Source organism: Oncorhynchus kisutch, linkage group LG20 (genome assembly GCF_002021735.2).
Source record: "Oncorhynchus kisutch isolate 150728-3 linkage group LG20, Okis_V2, whole genome shotgun sequence".
In the NCBI taxonomy this organism is placed as follows: Eukaryota; Metazoa; Chordata; class Actinopteri; order Salmoniformes; family Salmonidae; genus Oncorhynchus; species Oncorhynchus kisutch.
The window spans coordinates 42,543,690-42,563,969 of NC_034193.2; the positions used below are offsets into that span (position 1 = coordinate 42,543,690).

At 46.1% G+C, this 20,280-nt stretch overlaps 1 protein-coding gene across 1 annotated transcript; it reads right to left on the bottom strand.

Moving 5' to 3' along the window:
* Positions 1 to 13,938: 13,938 nt before the first annotated feature.
* On the bottom strand, positions 13,939 to 18,817 carry LOC109865174 (neuronal pentraxin-1-like). The gene is made up of 5 exons (XM_020453279.2): positions 18,206 to 18,817; positions 17,498 to 17,705; positions 16,260 to 16,504; positions 15,797 to 15,976; positions 13,939 to 15,183 (listed from the first exon to the last, which is right to left on the bottom strand). The coding sequence occupies exons 1-5, from the start codon at positions 18,647 to 18,649 to the stop codon at positions 14,962 to 14,964; spliced, it is 1,299 nt and encodes a 432-aa protein (XP_020308868.1). The 5' UTR covers positions 18,650 to 18,817; the 3' UTR covers positions 13,939 to 14,961.
* Between the last annotated feature and the right edge of the window lie 1,463 nt (positions 18,818 to 20,280).

Here is a 20,280-nt window from a genome sequence, read left to right on the forward strand (position 1 = left end):
CGAGGCACCCCGCTCTGTGTCCTCTGTACCTGCATCTCTTTTTCTTGCCAATGTCTGGGATTTTGGCCTTGGGTGTCTGAAGTGCATCCTGTGCATCCTACTCGTTGAAGAAAAACTCTTTGTCTAAACCGAGGTGAGTGATCGCTGTCCTGATATCCAGAAGCTCTTTCTTGCCGTAAGATACGGTGGCAGAAACATTATGTACAAAATAAGTTACAAATAACGCAAGAAAAAACACATAATAGCACAATTGGTTCACGTAAAACTGCTGCCATTTATTCCGGCGCCATTTTAGAGTACTGAACTTCAGCACTATGGATTGAATCCAGCCCTTAGTCAGGAGAACTTGGCTTTGACACCTTATGATGCTTGTATAATGCGGTTGTTTCTGGGTTTGAAATCTCACAATCAATTATTGCAGGGTTGTTTCAGCTTCCTTGCTTGTAAGTCGCTCTGGATAAAACTGTCTGACTTATTACACTAAATGTCTAAAATGAGCTTTCCAATTTAATGTGATCCGTCAAACTGGGTAGAATGAAGTTGGACTTTGAAACATCAGTCATTCAGTTGCTAGGAGATGAGGGACAAAGCATGCCATCGTAAGAAGACCAAACACACATTTTCTCTCTCTCTCGCTCTGTCACTCTTTCTCACTCTCTCTTCGTCTCTCTCTAATCCAGTCGAAGAATGATAACTTTCCACATTCACATCTTCATGTGTACCAGGGAAGAGAATCAAAACAGGTTGGCCACTCAAACCTAGACGACCTTTTCTTCCTCAATGCCAGGCAATTACTGCTGTGTACAGAAAGGTTTTCACGACCCACAATGTTCCAGCCAGGCATGCACTAATAAAGAGTTAAGAGAAGTCTGAAACGGTAGCTGGGCTATTGTACCGAACCGACGCCAAGGCATTTGACCTGAAGAAAAACTTTTGAGTACAAAGCAAGGACTTGTACTTTTTCAAAGTACTGCACTGACTTTTCAAACATTTGGGATGTAGATGATGGCTCTTGACTGCTATGACTCGATGACGTGTTTTGTTGTTGTACTATCGTTCAATGATTGGTCAATTTCATTCTGTAAGCTCTTTTATTCCGCTCGTCTCCCACTCTATCACTGAGTCACCCCTCCACCTTGTACTGTATATCTGTTTGTGTACCGTGATTACTTTGTATTGTATCTGACCATTGGTTTACAAAGGGGATTACAAAGGGAAAACCGAGAGACTGAAAAACAGCCTCTATCTCAAGGCCATTAGACTGTTAAATTGCCATCACTAGCCAGACTCCACCCAGTACTCTGCCCTGAACTAGTCACTAGCTGGCTCATCCCCGTACCTTGCAAATGGAGTCACTGGTCACTGTAATCATGTTTACATACTGTTTCACTCGTTTCATATGTATATACTGAATTCTACTGTATTCTAGTCAATGCCACTCCGACATTGCTCGTCCTAATATTTATATATTTCTTAATTCCATTCTTTTATTTTGAGATTTGTGTGTATTGTTGTGAATTGTTAGATACTACTGCACTGTTGGAGCTAGGAACACAAGCACTTCGCTACGGCCGCAATAACAACGCCTAAATATGTGTGTTTGATTTGATTTTAAGTATGAAAGAGGAAGCCCACAAGTGCACCCACATGCACAAACACTCCCCACCAACCCCACCACAACTCTTGTATTCATCCTCTCTCATCTTCACTCTTTCGCTCACTGAATCACCCCTCCACCTGTTTGTTTACAGATATGTGTTTCTACCATGTTGTTTGTGACCTCTGATAGGTCTATTAAGAAAGAGTTAGGATGGGGCACAGGTCTGATGGAATAGAAATCATCTCTCTCTCTCTCCTACTCTCTCTCTCTATTTCTCTCCCTCATATACACACACACCTGCATCCCTCCCTCCTACACACGTGCAACGAGGGCAACGTGTTTTAACTCATCTCCAGTGCCAGTATGTGAAGTGATTTCTTTCAGTGTGCAGAGGGCTTGGGTTTCCTTTCACAGGGACAACACTGAAGTAATTAGTGTGAGAGGAGGGGATGGTTGCTCCACTACGCCATGGTTCCATAGTTCCAACTCATAAGGTCAAACCTGATGTTTTCAACCGAAGTCGCCAGATGTGCAAGAACAAATGCTCCAGTACCTTTCTCCCTCAGGTCTCTCTCTCTCAGGGCTTCCTTAGATATCTCTCTCTCTCCCAGGGCTTCCTCAGGTCTTCTTCTCTCTCAGAGATTCCTCAGGTCTCTCTCTCAGGGCTTCCACAGGTCTTCCCCTCTCTCAGGGCTTCCACGGGTCTCTCTCTCTCTCAGGGCTTCCTCAGGTCTCTCTCTCAGGGCTTCCACAGGTCTTCCCCTCTCTCAGGGCTTCCACGGGTCTCTCTCTCTCTCAGGGCTTCCACGGGTCTCTCTCTCTCTCAGGGCTTCCACAGGTCTTCCCCTCTCTCAGGGCTTCCACGGGTCTCTCTCTCTCTCAGGGCTCTCTGTTTCATTCCTTCCGATTCCTCCCTGTATCAGTCCCTAAGCATATTGTCTGTGATGTCTTCAAGACTGTATGTGTGTTGTTTTATTATCTGTCTTTGTCTCTCTCGCTATCTGTTTGTAGTGTCTTCGTGGAGCCGTTTTAGTATTAGTCAGTGCTGCAGTCCCATTTTGTTCCCTCTGCCTGGATTTCACTCAGCTTCTGAATTACAGTCTTCGATACTGTCTCTCCTCTTGTCTGCCAGCCCTCGGTCCCAAAACATTATATAGTGGAAAGAAATAGAAAGGGTCAAATCTGTTTATAGAATTCTGCACTTCAGAACATGTGACCCAAAGTTATTTTCAGTTATTGTCCAAAACCCGTCTGCTTTGGCAATATTTACACTGTCTACTGTGGTTTCTGCCAATAAAGCTTTACTGAATTGAAAAGTCTAGGCACTGATATTGTGCGGCTTGTGCCAACCAGAACTGTGTGTTTATATACTAAGTACCATAGTTGCCATGTGGTAGCTTAGTAGCTAACTCTCTTGGCTGCCTGTGTCTCATTTTCTGGGGTTTAGTGCGCTAGCATGTGGTCCGCCTGTTTTAAGCTAAGTCCATTAGACTGCTAATCATTGGGAAAGGAGTTTTACTGAGAGTTCTGCCTCTCTTTTCCTATTCACCAGTTGTGCCCAATAGCTGTGACCTTTAAAATAGCAGATGTGCAATTAAGGAGGTTACACCTGCTGCTATTTGATTACAGCCCCATTTACCTAAAAAGCCCTTCTGTCTGGTGTATCTGCTGCCCAAATTGGAATTTACATCAGGCCCAAGATACAGGTTGGCAGGCACACACACACACACACACACAGACACACACACAGACACATACACACACAGACACACACACAGACACACACAGACACCCACACATACATACATACATACACACACACAGACATACACACATACAGACACACACTCTCTTTCGTTCTTTCTCAGACAGACAGACACACACACATACACACACACACACACACACACACACACACACATACACACACACTCTCTTTCGTTCTTTCTCACACACACACACACACATACACACACACTCTCTTTCGTTCTTTCTCACACAGACAGACACACACTTTCTGACTCACTGACTCAGTATGCCTGCTCACACTACAGACAGGTGACATCACAGACAAACTGAATTGGTCCACTCACACAGACAGCATCGTGAGGAAGGCGCAACCGAAATTCGGCTTGTCACCAAAAGCACTCACAAACTTCTACAGATGCACAATCGAGAGCATCCTGGCGGGCTGTATCACCGCCTGGTATGGCAACTGCACCGCCCTCAACCGTAAGGCTCTCCAGAGGGTAGTGAGGTCTGCACAACGCATCACCGGGGGCAAACTACCTGCCCTCCAGGACACCTACACCACCCGATGCTACAGGAAGGCCATAAAGATCATCAAGGACATCAACCACCCGAGCCACTGCCTGTTCACCCCGCTGTCATCCAGAAGGCGAGGTCAGTACAGGTGCATCAAAGCTGGGACCGAGAGACTGAAAAACAGCTTCTATCTCAAGGCCATCAGACTGTTAAACAGCCACCACTAACATTGAGTGGCTACTGCCAACACACTGTCAATGACACTGACTCTACTCCAGCCACTTTAATCATGGGAATTGATGGGAAATTATGTAAATATATCACTAGCCACTTTAAACAATGCTACCTTATATAATGTTACTTACCCTACATTATTCATCTCATATGCATACGTAGATACTGTACTCTATATCATCGACTGCATCCTTATGTAATACATGTATCACTAGCCACTTTAACTACACCACTTGGTTTACATACTCATCTCATATGTATATACTGTACTCGATATCATCTACTGTATCTTGCCTATGCTGCTCTGTACCATCACTCATTCATATATCCTTATGTACATATTCTTTATCCCCTTACACTGTGTATAAGACAGTAGTTTTTTGGGGGGAATTGTTAGTTAGATTACTTGTTCGTTATTACTGCATTGTCGGAACTAGAAGCACAAGCATTTCGCTACACTCGCATTAACATCTGCTAACCATGTGTATGTGACAAATAAAATTTGATTTGATTTGACATCACATCTCTTCTTGGAGAAGATACTGTTTAAGGAGATGTGTGCATGAGTATATACGCATGCTTGTGTGTGTGTGTGTGTATGCGCACACAAGTGGACGTACGTGCGTGCATATGAGCGGCTGGCACAGCCCGCGACTGACCTAATAATGAAGGGGTGCGGTGCCCAGATGGTAGGTGGGTAGAGGCGAGGCGAGGCGATTGAGGCGTGTGGAGCAACACGGAGTGTAATACGTCTCCACACTCCATATAGTGTGTGTGTGCGCGCTTGTGCCTGTGTGTCTAGCACTGTGTGTGTGTGTGTGTGGGGGGGGGGGGGGGGGGGGGGGGGGCTACCGTCTCCTTAATAACTGTGCGTCACAAGTATCCTCAACTACCAATGTAGCTAAATGTTCCCCACAGGTAAACAACAGGTCTCCAGTCCACACAGATGATTACATTACTGTACTCTAATCAGATTGCAGGTACTCTACTATAGAGATTAAAGGCATTGTCCAGGATAGAACTGCCAGCGCATTTAGCTAGCAGATCCCCTTCCGGGCGAGGATTTGTGTTATTGTTGTTCTCGTGTATCCCCAAGGAGATAACCCCTCTCCTCCACACAAACTGTTGCTGTACGGGGTGGTGTGTTTGAAAAAAGCTATTGCCGTCCCTACAGCTGCCGCCTCAAGATATCCGCAACAGAAATTCTCCAATCCCTGATTCGGGCTCGTTCAATGTTCAATTATTCATGCTGATATTGCGGCGCTCGGGCACGGAGGGACGAGGGAGAGAGAGCGAGAGAGCTGGCATCATCGGCATTCCCCGACCTGGCTGTGAGATGGAATATGTACAGTATGGGCCTACCGGCCCGACGGCATCTATCATATTCCACTGTCATCAGACCCCCGTCCCACAGCGCTCACTCTACCATTCTGCCTCTCCCTCCATAACGTGCTTTCTCTAACTCTCCATCTCTCTTTACCTCTCGCTCGGCCTCTCTCCCCCCTTTCTCCCACTGAGTCCTGGTCACACACAGACAAGCTCTTCCATTAGAGCTGTGATCACTCAAGGGGGAGCTGTGGTAAAAAAACAACAAAGGTGTTATCATCTGCCCTTAATGCCTACACTACAGCCAAGGTCGCTTCTGCTACAAGTGACCTTGAATATGTGAAAGCGCCTAACTGAGGAACCTTGGGGAGATTACATAGCTCAATTTACACCACATCCTTTCCAGCTCTAGATGGTCACCATTTGTGACAGACCACATTCATCCCACACAGCATTCTCCTGGGTTCTTCTATACACGTGCATTCACGCCCGCTTAGGTTCCTATGATCTCCACCACGTGGCTGTGACTTCTCCTCCTCTCCTCTCCCGTCCTCTCTTCTCCTTTCCCCTCCTCTCCTCTCTACTCCTTGCCCCTCCTCTCCTCTCTTCTCCTTTCCCCTCCTCTCCTCTCTACTCCTTGCCCCTCCTCTCTTCTCTACTCCTTGCCCCTCCTCTCTTCTCTACTCCTTGCCCCTCCTCTCCTCTCTACTCCTTGCCCCTCCTCTCCTCTCCTCTCCTTTCCCCTCCTCTCCTCTCTACTCCTTGCCCCTCCTCTCCTCTCTACTCCTTGCCCCTCCTCTCCTCTCTTCTCCTTTCCCCTCCTCTCCTCTCTTCTCCTTTCCCCTCCTCTCCTCTCTACTCCTTGCCCCTCCTCTCCTCTCTTCTCCTTTCCCCTCCTCTCCTCTCTACTCCTTGCCCCTCCTCTCCTCTCTTCTCCTTTCCCCTCCTCTCCTCTCTACTCATTGCCCCTCCTCTCCTCTCTTCTCCTTTCCCCTCTGCTCTCTACTCCTTTCCCCTCCTCTCCTCTCTACTCCTTCCCCTCCTCTCCTCTCTACTCCTTGCCCCTCCTCTCCTCTCTACTCCTTTCCCCTCCTCTCCTCTCTACTCCTTTCCCCTCCTCTCCTCTCTACTCCTTGCCCCTCCTCTCCTCTCTACTCCTTTCCCCTCCTCTCCTCTCTACTCCTTTCCCCTCCTCTCCTCTCCCCTCCTCTCCTCTCTTCTCCTTGCCCCTCCTCTCTACTCCTTTCCCCTCCTCTCCTCTCTACTCCTTGCCCCTACTCTCCTCTCTTCTCCTTTCCCCTCTGTTCTCTACTCCTTTCCCCTCCTCTCCTCTCTACTCCTTCCCCTCCTCTCCTCTCTACTCCTTGCCCCTCCTCTCCTCTCTACTCCTTTCCCCTCCTCTCCTCTCTACTCCTTTCCCCTCCTCTCCTCTCCCCTCCTCTCCTCTCTTCTCCTTGCCCCTCCTCTCCTCTCTACTCCTTCCCCTCCTCTCCTCTCTACTCCTTGCCCCTCCTCTCCTCTCTACTCCTTTCCCCTCCTCTCCTCTCTACTCCTTTCCCCTCCTCTCCTCTCTACTCCTTGCCCCTCCTCTCCTCTCTACTCCTTTCCCCTCCTCTCCTCTCTACTCCTTTCCCCTCCTCTCCTCTCTACTCCTTTCCCCTCCTCTCCTCTCCCCTCCTCTCTTCTCCTTGCCCCTCCTCTCCTCTCTACTCCTTTCCCCTCCTCTCCTCTCTACTCCTTGCCCCTCCTCTCCTCTCTTCTCCTTTCCCCTCCTCTCCTCTCTTCTCCTTTCCCCTCCTCTGCTCTCTACTCCTTGCCCCTCCTCTCCTCTCTACTCCTTTCCCCTCCTCTCCTCTCTACTCCTTGCCCCTCCTCTGCTCTCTACTCCTTGCCCCTCCTCTCCTCTCTACTCCTTTCCCCTCCTCTCCTCTCTACTCCTTGCCCCTCCTCTCCTCTTCTCTCAACACTGTTTAGTCAATGCAAGGATCAGTTCAATGTCAGCTTTTCTTTTTGTATTATGGAAATCACTCGCCTCTGGTGGATGACCTGTTTCTGTGAGATGTGGTGTATAACTGGCTCCCCTGGGACAGGCAGAGAAATGACAGAGCGAGAAAAGGAGAAAGACAGATAAGGAGAAAGAGAGTGCACGATAGAGAGGGGTGGAGCGAGGTATGGGAGAGAGGGAGAAAGATAGGTGGGGAAGGTATCAGTGACTGTGTCTCTCTCTCTCTCTGTACTGTGTGCTCTCGGTGCTACAGAACGTCCCACTGCACCAGTCCTTTTCCTTGTTAACTGGTGTCACGCCTGCTACCCCCTAAACTCTGTTCCCCTTCCCGAATCCGATCTCCATCTCATCACTCTGGCTTAGAGAGCCCTCAGAGAGCTGCTACCAGAAACTCCCCCTTTCAAACAAGTCATGGCTCGCTAAAGTGGAGATCCTTATGTGTTTCCCTCATCCCCTTGCTGCCTCTTCCCCGTTCCTCTTCAACTTCCTGTTGATGTGCGTCACTCGAGCAATTTTCATGCTGGCGTCGGTAAGGGGGAAAAGAACGCAGGGTTGCTAATGCTAAGCTAGGCTACTCATCAATGATTCAGGACAGTTGGAGAGTAGCGCGGTGGGAGCTGGAGAGGTTAAATTGGCCTGTGTACCATCTTATAGCCAGGCTTCCACAGCTGCCCGACTGACCTCGTTGCCCAGTGTCTGGGCAGTGTTGTCTGGTACACAGCCAATAACAGCTGGTCAGAACCACTGGGCTGGACCTGTCTGAACTGTGAACTGACCTGAGAGGTCAGAGAGCCGCAGGCATAGAGATCCTCAATCTGTGGACCTATAGCTCAGCCTTTACTGACCGACACCAATACCATCCATCCTGTTGGTGCAACTGGAGAAGGATACAGCATTCGAGTGGGCGAAACTTGAAGTGGACCAACTCTGGAGCGTAAGGATCTCCTTCAGGCTAGATATGCTTCGTCTGCTTGTCTTGGGTTGACTCACACCCACCATCGACATTCATCTTACCTTTGATGGAAGGATTTCTTTCTGAGAAAATCGCAAAAGAGGGCAATGGACACAGAAGGCCGGGAATGTTTCTTCTAGTCTACGTTTTGGGTTGGAATAGGAAGCTAGAGAATCTCCCTCTCGCTCTCTCTTGCTCTCTTTCTCTCTCTCTCTCTCTCTCTCCAGTCTCTGTCCAACTGCAGTGGAGATGTGCCGTCAGAGGCCTCCCTCTAAGGAGGAAGAACCACGTGGATCCCGACCTTACCTGTGCGCGGGCTCATTATCCCAGCCTGCATCCAGCCCGGAAGACTCCACTGCTCGTTAAATGCCATGAGCCATGCTCGTGCTGCCTTCTGTGACTACCTCTCCATGGAAGAGGACCAGAGGAGGAGGAGGAGGAGGGAGGGAGGGAGGGAGGTGTGGCTTTCTCTCTTTATCTCTCTTTAAAGACTCGGCTGAGTTGGACGGCCCACTTTTAGTCCTCAGCTGTTAGTGGAATCCCCCTTCACCCAGAGTGTCTGTTCAGTGCAGTTATGATAAAAGAGGGAACTGTTTCCTGCATGTGGCACAGGCTGAAATAACACACTGACAGCCCTGCATACAGACGTAGGATCTTCATTTCAGCCAGTTTGCTACAGGCGAGACCCAGATGCAGACCACGGGAGGCAGATGGTTTGAGTCTTAGCTGTTTATTATATCCAAAAGGGTTAGGCAAGAGAATGGTCGGGGACAGGCAAAAAGGTCAACACCAGTTCGGAGTCCAGGAAACAGGCAAGGGTCAAAACTGGGAGGACTAGTAAATAAGACGATAGAAAAGGCAGGCGCACAGAGAGGCGGGAAACACGGGGATAAATACACCGGGGATAACAAGCAACTGATCACGGTGTGACAACAGCAGGAAAATAATCCGTCAGCAACAGGAAATGAGAATGATTATGTGGATAATAATACATTTACATTTTTGTAGGGGTTGATACATTTTTCATAAGGGTGGAAATGACAAACTTGAAGCCTTTTTCTACCTCAAATATACTGCACATTTGAAATTTCCTGCCTTGCAGGAAAGTACTCCTGCAACAGGGTGATCGAATTAAGATCATACATCTGTCGTAAACAGGCCTTGCAGTGCACAATACATAAGGGAGTGTGTGGGGGGGGGGTTCTGGGACGGGACATCCAGATTTTCCTTGCATTTTGCATTTGCAAGTTTTAGTACAGCAACCCCAGGCTCTCAATATGGTGCATGGTGTTGTGCAAGTTTGTGCTACCCACGTCAACAAGAGGTATGACTGCTCCTCTGAGAGGTACTGCACTAGAGCCTTATTCATCTTCCTCCCAGAGACTAGTGCCACCTGGGACAGGTTATGAATTAATGAGACGGCTGAAATGTTATCTCTTTATCCACTCAATCTGAACAAAGAACTCCTACCTAGGAAAGATTGACATTGCTGGGGAAAGGCACCGTGAAGCTTACTGATCTTGTCGATGAATATGGTGACAGATATGGCAATATTGGTTGGCAGAGATGATCGGTTTTCTGGTGAGGAGAACTGATCATGACATTGATCTGGAGGATTTGAACAATATTTCAATCGTGATATGGGGGTATATAAGGCTGTGGCGTACGAGTGGTTGACAGTGGTCACTGGTTTGGTGGATGAACTGAACATAACATAGTGTGTCATGTTTTGTGTATCGTTGCATATAAAAAGTTGTATCCTTGTTGGAGGACACAAATCATGTTCTTTCCTTCATAGCTTATGTGCCATTATCCTTGAAATAGAACCGCTATCCTTGCCTATTGTATTTACAGTAGCACTGTATCGTAAAGAGAATATAGCATTCCAGGAGATTACCAGGTCCGTGCTCTATACTGAGAGAAAATGTATGTGCGAACCAGTATTTCTGGTAACTCAGAATATAAACGCATCATCTGTAACAACCCTTGGCAGAAATCCTCACACTAAAGTCTGTTACTGTTTCCATGTTGTCCTTGTGGAGTTCGTTATTTGATTTAATGGTTTGTCTGTTTGAATTAAGATTGAGGGCATTGATTTATGGATTGGATAATTATCAATGACTTAAATTAGGATCTGAAATTACAGTTATCCGGATCAATTCAAGTCTAGGTCAGTTTGACAGGAAAGTTATCATGTTATATATGAGATTTCATGTCTTTCACAGGTTGATCCTTCCACTGATTTCTATCAGCTTCTCAGATCAGTTATTTACATTTTTCGAGGGAATGTATGCCGGGTACAATTGATGACGTCTCCTGGCACAAAGAACATTCAGATGACCACTTCACAAATCCACGGTCGGACTCTAGCAATGCACCACCTCTACAGCTTAGCAGCATTACGCTAGCAGGGAATTAGTGAGCAGTGTTGTAATCAGCAGAACCCAGTGATTATGATGGCATGGCCAGTCAGCCATTGACGGGTGCTTTCTGGTGACGTCAACTGAGAGGCTGGCTATAAGCGTATACTGTGGCCGAAGATCACCCTCAGTAGAGAGGAGCCTCATCCCTTGTCAACGTGCTGTTTGGGTGATTCTCAACCCTGTCCTCAGGCCACCAAGTCACTTCCACTTCTAATCTATTTCAGTAGTAGTACACCTGCGTGAACTAATCACTGGCTTGGTGATTTGTTGACTAATGAATTGAGTGTGTAGGATGTCCTAGTCCTGGACTAAATAAACATATTGAGTGAAACATAGCAGAGTATCTACAGGGGTGTTCAAGAGGGCTGGGCACTCCCATATCAAAGCAGGGGGAGCTCCCTGCAGAGGTGTCATGCCCATAGGGGGCACAAGGTGAAGTTCCCCCTCAGATTTGTCCTCTTTTAAAAAAATCTGATGTTAAATTGATTACAAAATGTCTGGACCAGGCAAAGAGTACCCCCTCCCCCATTCTCCCTAGTAAGTGGTTCCTTCCAATGTGTACCATGGAGCAAAGAAATGCTAGGCAGGACACTAGATGCTTAATAATGAATTGCACACACATGGTGTCCCAGGTCTAATTCAGTCCCTGATTAGAGGGGGGTAAATGAAAGAACGCAGTGGAACTGGCTTCGAAGTCCAGCGTTGAGTTTGAGGACTCTAGTGTGTGCAGACAGTATCATCAGTGGAGGAAAGAGAGTGTTGAGTGACCACACAGAGCGCTTGATTTGATTTTAGTTGGCAGCAATGGGCATGACTCGTAAGCTATGTAGCCTATTGATTCCATCTTGATAAATAAATTTAATGAAAATGTTTTGTTGTTTGTCTATAATACTAGCCACTTACTGTAGCAAATGTATGAAGTTTGCTTTAGCTAGCCAGCTAGATAGCTTCCCAACCTCTTAACTAGCTACCAAGCCATTTCAGGCTATCGATCAAGTTAGAGTAGCTTGCCAAACTCTCGTAGCTGGCATGCCTGCTGGCAAGGTTGCTACAGTAGACTTTAGAAAATACTAAAATTGCTTTAATTCTTGGGCTATGATGCAATATTCCAGTGTTGTATTAATCCCGAGGCTTAAAAAGCTCTTAAAGAATCTTAATGTGCATCTTTAATTAAAATAAAGAGGTATGCTTATATAACCTATGCAGAAAAATATACATATTTTTTTTACATAGAAATAGGAATAATGGTTATGGCTGTAGATTTAAGGAAAAAACTGTTTCAGGTGTTTCAAAAATGCTAAATTCCCATATTTATCAGCTGTCACGACTTCCGTCGAAGTCGGTTCCTCTCCGGCGTTCGGCGGTCGACGTCACCAGTCTTCTAGCCATCGCCGATCCACCTTTCATTTTCCATTTGTTTTGTCTTGTTTTCCCACACACCTGGTTTACATTCCCTCATTACTTGTCTTGTATTTAACCCTCTGTTCCCCCCATGTCTGTGTGTGAAATTGTTTGTTGTAAAGTGCTTGTGCACTCTGACTGGTTCGCGCCGGGTTATTTTTGAACCCATATTTTGTTGTTCTGGGTGCCGTTGGTTTTGCATATTAAACTGCTCTGGTTATTACCCAGTTCTGCTCTCCTGCGCCTGACTTCCCTGCAGCCAGTCACGCACCCCTTACATCAGCACCCCTCCGGACCACCCCCCTCCATCCTAACTTACTTCGCGCCCCCTCTAAAATAATGGATTGATGACACCCCTGGCTCCCTGTGTTGAACGTGTAAAACGAGCTCCCCTATAAGTTTTTGAATTATTGTTGGTTCAACCCACTCGTCTTAGGCCACCCCCTAGACTAATTATGCGATTCCAACCATTCTCCAGCATTGTTACCAGTCCAATGTACTCTCTCGCCCCTTCAGAAACAGGCCTCAGGTGTAACCAGTCCAGTTTGGTGTGTGTTCTGTATGAGGGTGAAATTATGATAGTGAGAAGAGCAAGGACGCCTGTTCTCTAAAGGAGAGCTCCCACCTCATGACTTTGTTGCTGGGCTCTTGACCTTGGGTAAGAGGTAGTACACCTTGGGAGAATGATTCTCTGGGTCAGTGAGGCTGTGTGTGAATGTTCTGTCCGAACTAATGAGGGTCTGTCCCCTCAAGGGACCTCTTTCTCTTTCTATCAGGGACTACATCTCCCATCTCTCCCTCTGGCTACCTACTAAATAAGGCCTATAGCCACTCATTACTCGCTATCTGATCAATGTTGGCCCTCAGGGAAGATCATTTTTCTAACTGGTCTTTCAAAGAGGCCTTCCCTCCCAGTTCTCCCTCTGGATAACTAACTACCCACGGGATTTATGAGTAACGGCCATAGATTTCTATGGTAACAGCAAGCCAAGCATGACGGTGCAAGCGGCACAATTTCTCCAAAGGCCATGCTGCAGGAGGCTGAGTTAAATGTGGGTGCTTCTTTGAGATGTTCGTTACACCATCTGATACGTGGGTGACAACGAATATTAACTGACTCAGCTCAATGCAGCAACTGTCAAAGTACAAGACCATCAGCATCCAGGACTGGAGTGTTTTGTTACATGATGCATGTGATGGGGGAGGATGGCACTTATAACACAACACTGTAAACTGATACAGAACAAAATGGAGCAGCATAAGCTACGGTATAGCATGGTGCTTTCTGTGGGTTTGGTTCAGATTGCATTGCAACCGATTGAGCTGACTCTTGAAAAGGGGGGGTGATATGACTAGGCGTTTTCTTCTTCCGACAGGAAGAAGGGTAGAATGTGCGCGCCTCAAACGCACGCACACACCACAAAGCATTTGGTAGTGTTGTCTTCTGCAGTCAGCTAAAAAGAGACACCACACACACCGTTTCAGTTGTTCCCAGCACCTCTCTGACCTTCAGTCTGAGTTCAGGCGTTTTTTCACTTATCCAGCACTAACGTCTTTCTCCTACACCATGTGACAACATTAAATCAGATTTAACCAGCAATAATTATCGTTCTCTCGCTTGCTCTCTCTGTTTCTCCCTTTCTCTCCCACATTATCCCGCTCTCTCTCTCTCTCTCTCATCCACACCTTTTGCTGCATACCATTAATGCCAGCCCATTAATACACTTTTAACTCTTATGTATCACAATTTTATTAAAAAAATTAGATCTTTTTCATATCTTTCAGTGTTGCCATGCTTGGAGCATATAACAATCCAGTAGAAAACCACCCAGTCCCAGAAAGGATAGTCAAGCAGATGTCGACGACGATGTGGCAGCGTTCTGTCACTCAGTCATGCTGTTACTATACAGACTCCATAACATTCCGAATACAGATACCGGTAGTACAAACACCTGCCCAAACACGTCATCATATCCGTGAACAAACCTCAATTAAATTACATTTATCAGAATAATAACAAGAAACTCTCCCGCCCTCCCTCAAAATAAATACAAAACAAACAATACATATAATTTGCAACATAAAAATGTGGTGCTGAATATTTGCACCTGCCCAAGGCACCCAGGCTTTGTAGCATGTTGGCAATTAACGACATTCGTTTACAACACTTTGAAGCGAACGACAATTACAAATGATTTCTACAGTCCGACTTTGCAATGTCCTTCAACGTACCCTCGGCGTCCTCTCCCTACATGGCTCTCCTCATTCACAGTGCAAGATCCGGAGGGGTGGGTGAGGTTGAGGGATTTGAAGGGCGCTGTATCATTTCACGGCGTCAAATACTGACAACACTTGGACAGACAGCGTGAGTTCCACTCCAGAGGCTGGCTCCATAAATTCCGCCCTCTGCTGTGAATTGTCCAACATAAGGCGTGGATTGCCCAGCTGCCAGTCCAAGACAAAATAAGCGAATCAAAAATGCTGAAGTGCGCTTGCAACAAAACTCCAATAGAAAAACAAACAAACAGATACCAACACTGTCCAACTGAGGTTTCCAAGACGAATTAGATTTTTCTCAAGATCAAAAAAAGTTGTTTCGTACATAAATATCTAATAGAAATCCCAGATTTAAGCTTATCATTAAATACATACCAAATTGTCTGTAACGAAACGCATTAATGAAGACAAGAACGACAGAAGCTCAAAAGAAATACAGATAAGTCGGATTGGCCTTGGTTTCATGTCGGAATGCAGTTCAGTTGAGTGCACGGCACGGCTCGAATGTCCACTTGGTAGCGCCACCAAATATTTCAATGTTGGACTCCGACCAAGAGAATACGTTGCCAGTTTGCGCTTTGCTGTTGCAGGTTGCCAGGTTATAAATCTCCCCGATGGAAAGCTTCCTGTCCCACATGTTGAGATTTGCTAGCTCACCCACATAAGCTTGTGTCGCGTCGAAACCTCCCCCCAGCGTGTCCTGTGGAGGAACAAGATGACAAGTTCAAGGTTAGTGGCACGCGGCCTTTCTTTTACGCACCAATCTATTACAAATGTGTGTACTAGGCTAATCACACTGTACTGTATTAGGAAGAAATACAATTGTCCTATACCATGGAGATACATCGATTTCTATTTCAAACTCTCAAAAAACTATAATACCAAGCAGACACTCTTCGTGACAGTTCCACCACCGCCGAAGCCCAAATTCAAATTCAAGCATATGTTATTTGCTTTGCATGACAAGATATGTCTATTACTCTTTAATTGCTAAAGAGTTGCTACTTTTCTATCTGAAGTGGATTGTGTGTTGTCCCAATTTAGTGGGGGGTATTCCACGATCTCTAGCTCGACGGCCTTCATTTGTTAATTAGATGGCTACGTCTTAATTGACCATTTCGTCAATGTCTCTCAACTTTCCCATTATATGAATATTCCTCCCTTTGATAATTGGAGAAAAAACGTGCTCTAATATTTTCATTACTAATGGGTATAATTATTTCCCCCAGGCCATTTATCTCAATAATATATCACGACTTGCATACCAATGTGATCATAAAGTTAGTTCCTCCTCATTTAGTGAACACTCGTACCTGCTCTTGTCCCAGTACGAGGACCCCCTGCGGCTTGATGGGATGGTATGGCGCCAGATTCTCTCCACTGCCCCGCAGCACTCCGTCCTGAAACGCCTCCCACATCCCGTCGCGCGTGGTCCAGGTGATGCCGATGTGATGCCACTTCCCGTCGTTGATGATGAACGGCAACTTGGCCACCTGCAGCATGGACAGCGCACCCATTACTGAATGTTCAAATAGGCCTGGCCTAGAACTAATGATTGCTAAGGTTTTTAATGTTTTCAGACATGGCACTGGCTATGAATAAAATATTTGTATAATTAAGTTGCTTGTCACGTCTCCATAACTTTCCCAGACATTGCATAATGCTGCGTAGTTTAATTTGCGAGTCTGGCACACCACATGTGCGCATGGCGATCTGTCTATTTTGCCTAGAACCAAATGCTGTGTAGAATATGTCATTTCTGTCAGCGATCAGTACCTTATCATTGATGAGTATCTCCATCGGGTTATTTCCCCACTCAATCAGCACCAGCTCGTTGGCCTGCCCTGGGACAGCGTAGGAGAAAGGTGTGCCCACCCCGGGCGACGCGTTAGATTTAATCCACAGACACACGGTGAAGGCATACATCTCCGGCAGGGTTCTCTTGGCTTTGGCGTACATGTAGTTGGTTCTCAACGGGAATGTCAGCTGGAACTTGTCCAGCGGTCTGTTGTCTTTCCCACCTGTGGACGAAACATAGGTCTACTTGTTAACCTTTCAGTTATTTATATAATTTGCATTGAACTCATAGGCCTATGTTATAGTCAGTTACGTCATATCATGCGATTGATTGATTTATTCGTATACATGGTTTGCTCCACCATTAGAGATTGTCGATCCCTAACTAAAAGTGTTCTCATTTCTTTTTAGTTTGACGATGCTCTGATTTATATAATTGGCTTAGAACAGACTGTGCATCTCTCTCAGAGCGGTATGATGTGACCACGTGAGAAGGGCAAACTCTCTCTCTCTCTCTCATACACACGCGCGCCATCCCTTCCTAACCTCCACCCCCTCATTCTCCCCATCCCTTTGGGGTTGTCAGTAAGGAACTAAACCTTGATCGATGTTCCAAAATGCGCCTGTCCGCATCCAACACTGTGCGCGCTTTATCAAGCACTGCGCACATCGTTAAAACCCTCTTGTAAAGTTCCTGAGCGCTATGTCCCCTACAAAACCAACGACTCTCGCTCACAGTCACTGGAAATAAAGCGATCGTTGGCTGTCGCTCCATGACACGTGAATTATTATCCCTGCGTGGCATCACTGTGTTAATATGATATATGCAAAGCAATGCAGCTACCTCCCTCTCTCCATCTCCCATCTCCCCTTACGCACTGTGGTGAGAGCTGCGCTGCGGCACTGTCTGTATTGACAAGCTACTGTGGTATGCGGGGTTGGAGTGATTCCTCATGTGGGCCAGGCAATTAACCAAGTGAAATGCAGGGTTGTTTTTATAAATTGGCATTGTTTTAGACATATAAACCATTGAGCGAGCCAATTCCACCACATGTTGATGCATTTTTTAAAATACTATTAACACTTTATGCTTTAACTTTATTATTATCAAAATAATGTCATCAGTTTAGTCGTTTTTATAATCATTCACATGAACATAACTATTATATTGACTGTGTACATTTGGGTAGGATCTCTTTGCCTCATAGCTCACTCACCTTTCTCTAGGTCCGTTATCCGGTGATGCACGGAAGTCAGCGTGGACTCCACTCGGTTCCGCTGGTCCGTATCGTTCTTCTGACCCGGTTTGGTCTCCTCCAGGGTGTTGACCCGGGACAGCACCTGCTTCTCCATATCATCAATCTTGTTCTGAAGCAGGTCTTTCAGACTATTCGCCTGGGCCGTACCGTTGTTTCGGCTGTATTGCTGTATAACGGAACAAGGACAGAGAAACAGACAAGATGAGACGATTAAAATAACTTTGGGTTTAAATAAACACTCATACACGTGCGAGGCGGGACTCGCCGTGGGTAATGCTCTGGTGCTTAGCTCGTTTGTGGAGGGCTTACTGCCTCGGCAATTTACATCAAATGCATAAATTGGTCCAAAGATGAGGCGTCTATCTGTCCTTATCGGGAGTGTGGTGCTGCTTTCTGTAGTGCTCTAGAGTAATAACTTCATGTCTGGATGCGGAAAAATAGCTTTAAATAGGTCTATAGCATTTGCGACTGGACTGAAATAACCCTATAGCAAGCAATTCACAACTATATAGAGCACTTATAACTAGCACATTGAGCACTATTGGCTATACAACCAACTGAGCAGATTGGAAACGCGTAAAAAGGATTCAAAGTTGATTGAAAGCTCAACCTGCATTCCAAATTACCAGGTCAAAATAGGGAGGCCAAACAAACGCCAATGCATACCTCAAGATTCTCCAACCTCTGTTTGAGAGTCTGTAAAGTCTGTCCTAGTTGAGCGAGAGTGTCCTGAGGACCCCTTGATACGTCCCCCATAGTGTTCTTGGCTCCCGGTACTATTCTCCGACCTCCCGCTCCCGCCTCGGGCAGACTCTGGCTCTCACACCTGCTCAACTTGGACGTTAGTTCCCTGATTGTCTCCTTTTGGTTCATAATGGTCTCCTTTTGCTGTAACACGGTCTCCCTCAATTGCATCACTGTCGTCTTCAAGTCCTCCGCCGGACCGCTGTTCTGCATCGTAGCCGCGCACAAGTCCATATCCTTGGGCACAGACGTGCAAATAAACTGGGTCTGTCCGAAATCTTGCGTCGACCCCTCCAAAACCAAGAAAGAAAGTAGGAAAAGTTGCCAAGAGTGTCCCTCCCTGATTCCAGGCATGTTTCCTGGCATGTGTGTGGTGTTGCAGCCGCTAAGTGTGTTTTCAGGCAGTTGGTTTCAACACCACGGAGCTGTCCCCTGTCTATAGCTGTGAGGGTTCAGCTCTGCTTGTCCTAGTTTTTATAGGCTAGCCACAGCCGGGATGAGTGCAGCGTTGAGGCAGGTTCTCTGCAGCACAGTGGGGAGGAAGAAGGTTGTGCTGCTTAATCACGTCCAGCCTTTTATTTAAGGTGGACCGGGGCGATTGGAGGCATATTATATATGTTTTACACCACTGCATAACGTGAGTCGTGTACTATTATGTCAGGAAATGCAGGACCGAGTAAGATAAAGCACTGCTACTAAGCCTATACTTGTTTTAGGATTGAGTTTCTTAGGCTGCTATTATTATGGTCTGCAATTCACATTTACAAATACAGAAATGAGAGTAGAAGATGAACTAGTTTTACCAGGAGTAAATATCTTGTAGATGGCAGTCTGCTTTACATTCTTTACATTCTGAAGGTGAACTGGCATTTAAATCCACCCCAAAAACATGTTTTTATTAGATTAAACTACAGTCGTTTCGAAGTCATATATGAATTTGAGCTAACTCGTGTATTCCATTAGGCCAAGTATAGCCTATGTGTCTGAAGTTCCACCTTAAAGGAAGCCACTCCCCATGTCCCTAGAGTGAGGATCCTGGCAGAGACCCTCTCTCTGACTATCCCACAGAGTATTATCTCTCTCTCTCTCTCTCTCTCTCTCTCTCTCTCTCTCTCTCTCTCTCTCCTCTCTTTCTCTCTCTCTCTCTCTCTCTCTCTCTCTCTCTCTCTCTCTCTCTTGCTCTCTCTGTCCGTCCGTCTGTCTCTCTTTCTTTTTCTCTCTGTCTCTCTCTCACCTTCCACCAGTTGGCGTGTGTCTCATTCATCCCCATATTTCCCCACAGGTTTATCAGTTGCAATCTCAGTGCAGTGTCATGTTTTATTTCCCACGCGGGGACGAGCTGTGTCAGTCATACAATGAATCTACCTGCCTGTGTGTTCATCACACAATCTATTATGCATGACATGCATTCAAATTAAAAGTATTGCATTAGGCTATTAGTATTTTGCCCATAGTCTGGACTCCTTAGTCTGGACTCCTTAGTCTGGACTCCTTAGTATGGACTCCTTAGTCTGAACTCCTGGATGCCTTGTAAAAACTTGTGAGGGAGGCTACTGAGGAGTCCGGTTCAAATGTCTCTCTGACATATTCATTGCAAGGAGTTACTTTATTCACTTGAATCAAATTAAATTATAATTCATTGTCTGCACTATACCTTCATCAGACCCGTTTGCATCAAGTTTCTCGTGTTCCCACATCCATGCAAGAATAGACAATATCTTGTCACCCAATTCAGCAACCCACCGAAAAACGTTAGGCAAAGTAAATGCATGAAACATTACATTATCATAGGCTAAGCAAATAGATCATTAGTCAGTGATTGAGTCCATGTAGGCTACATTTCCTTACAGAGCAAACATGTCCTCACGCTTGCGGAGTCAAACGAAAAGGAACGGTGAACTACCGTTTTTCAAACCCTCACCATGCATCCGAGGGGTGCTAAAAGAATAGGAAATGGATTCAAATAATTAATTTAACATGTTGTTGTGTAACAAGCC

Coding starts and splice junctions, on each gene's coding strand:
- LOC109865174 (XM_020453279.2), bottom strand. CDS start 18,649: ATGCCAGGAAACATGCCTGGAATCAGGGAGGGACACTCTTGGCAACTT. Junction 17,706..18,205: donor AGAGGTTGGAGAATCTTGAG/GTATGCATTGGC, acceptor TCCGTTATACAG/CAATACAGCCGAAACAACGG. Junction 15,977..16,259: donor AGATACTCATCAATGATAAG/GTACTGATCGCT, acceptor TCCATGCTGCAG/GTGGCCAAGTTGCCGTTCAT.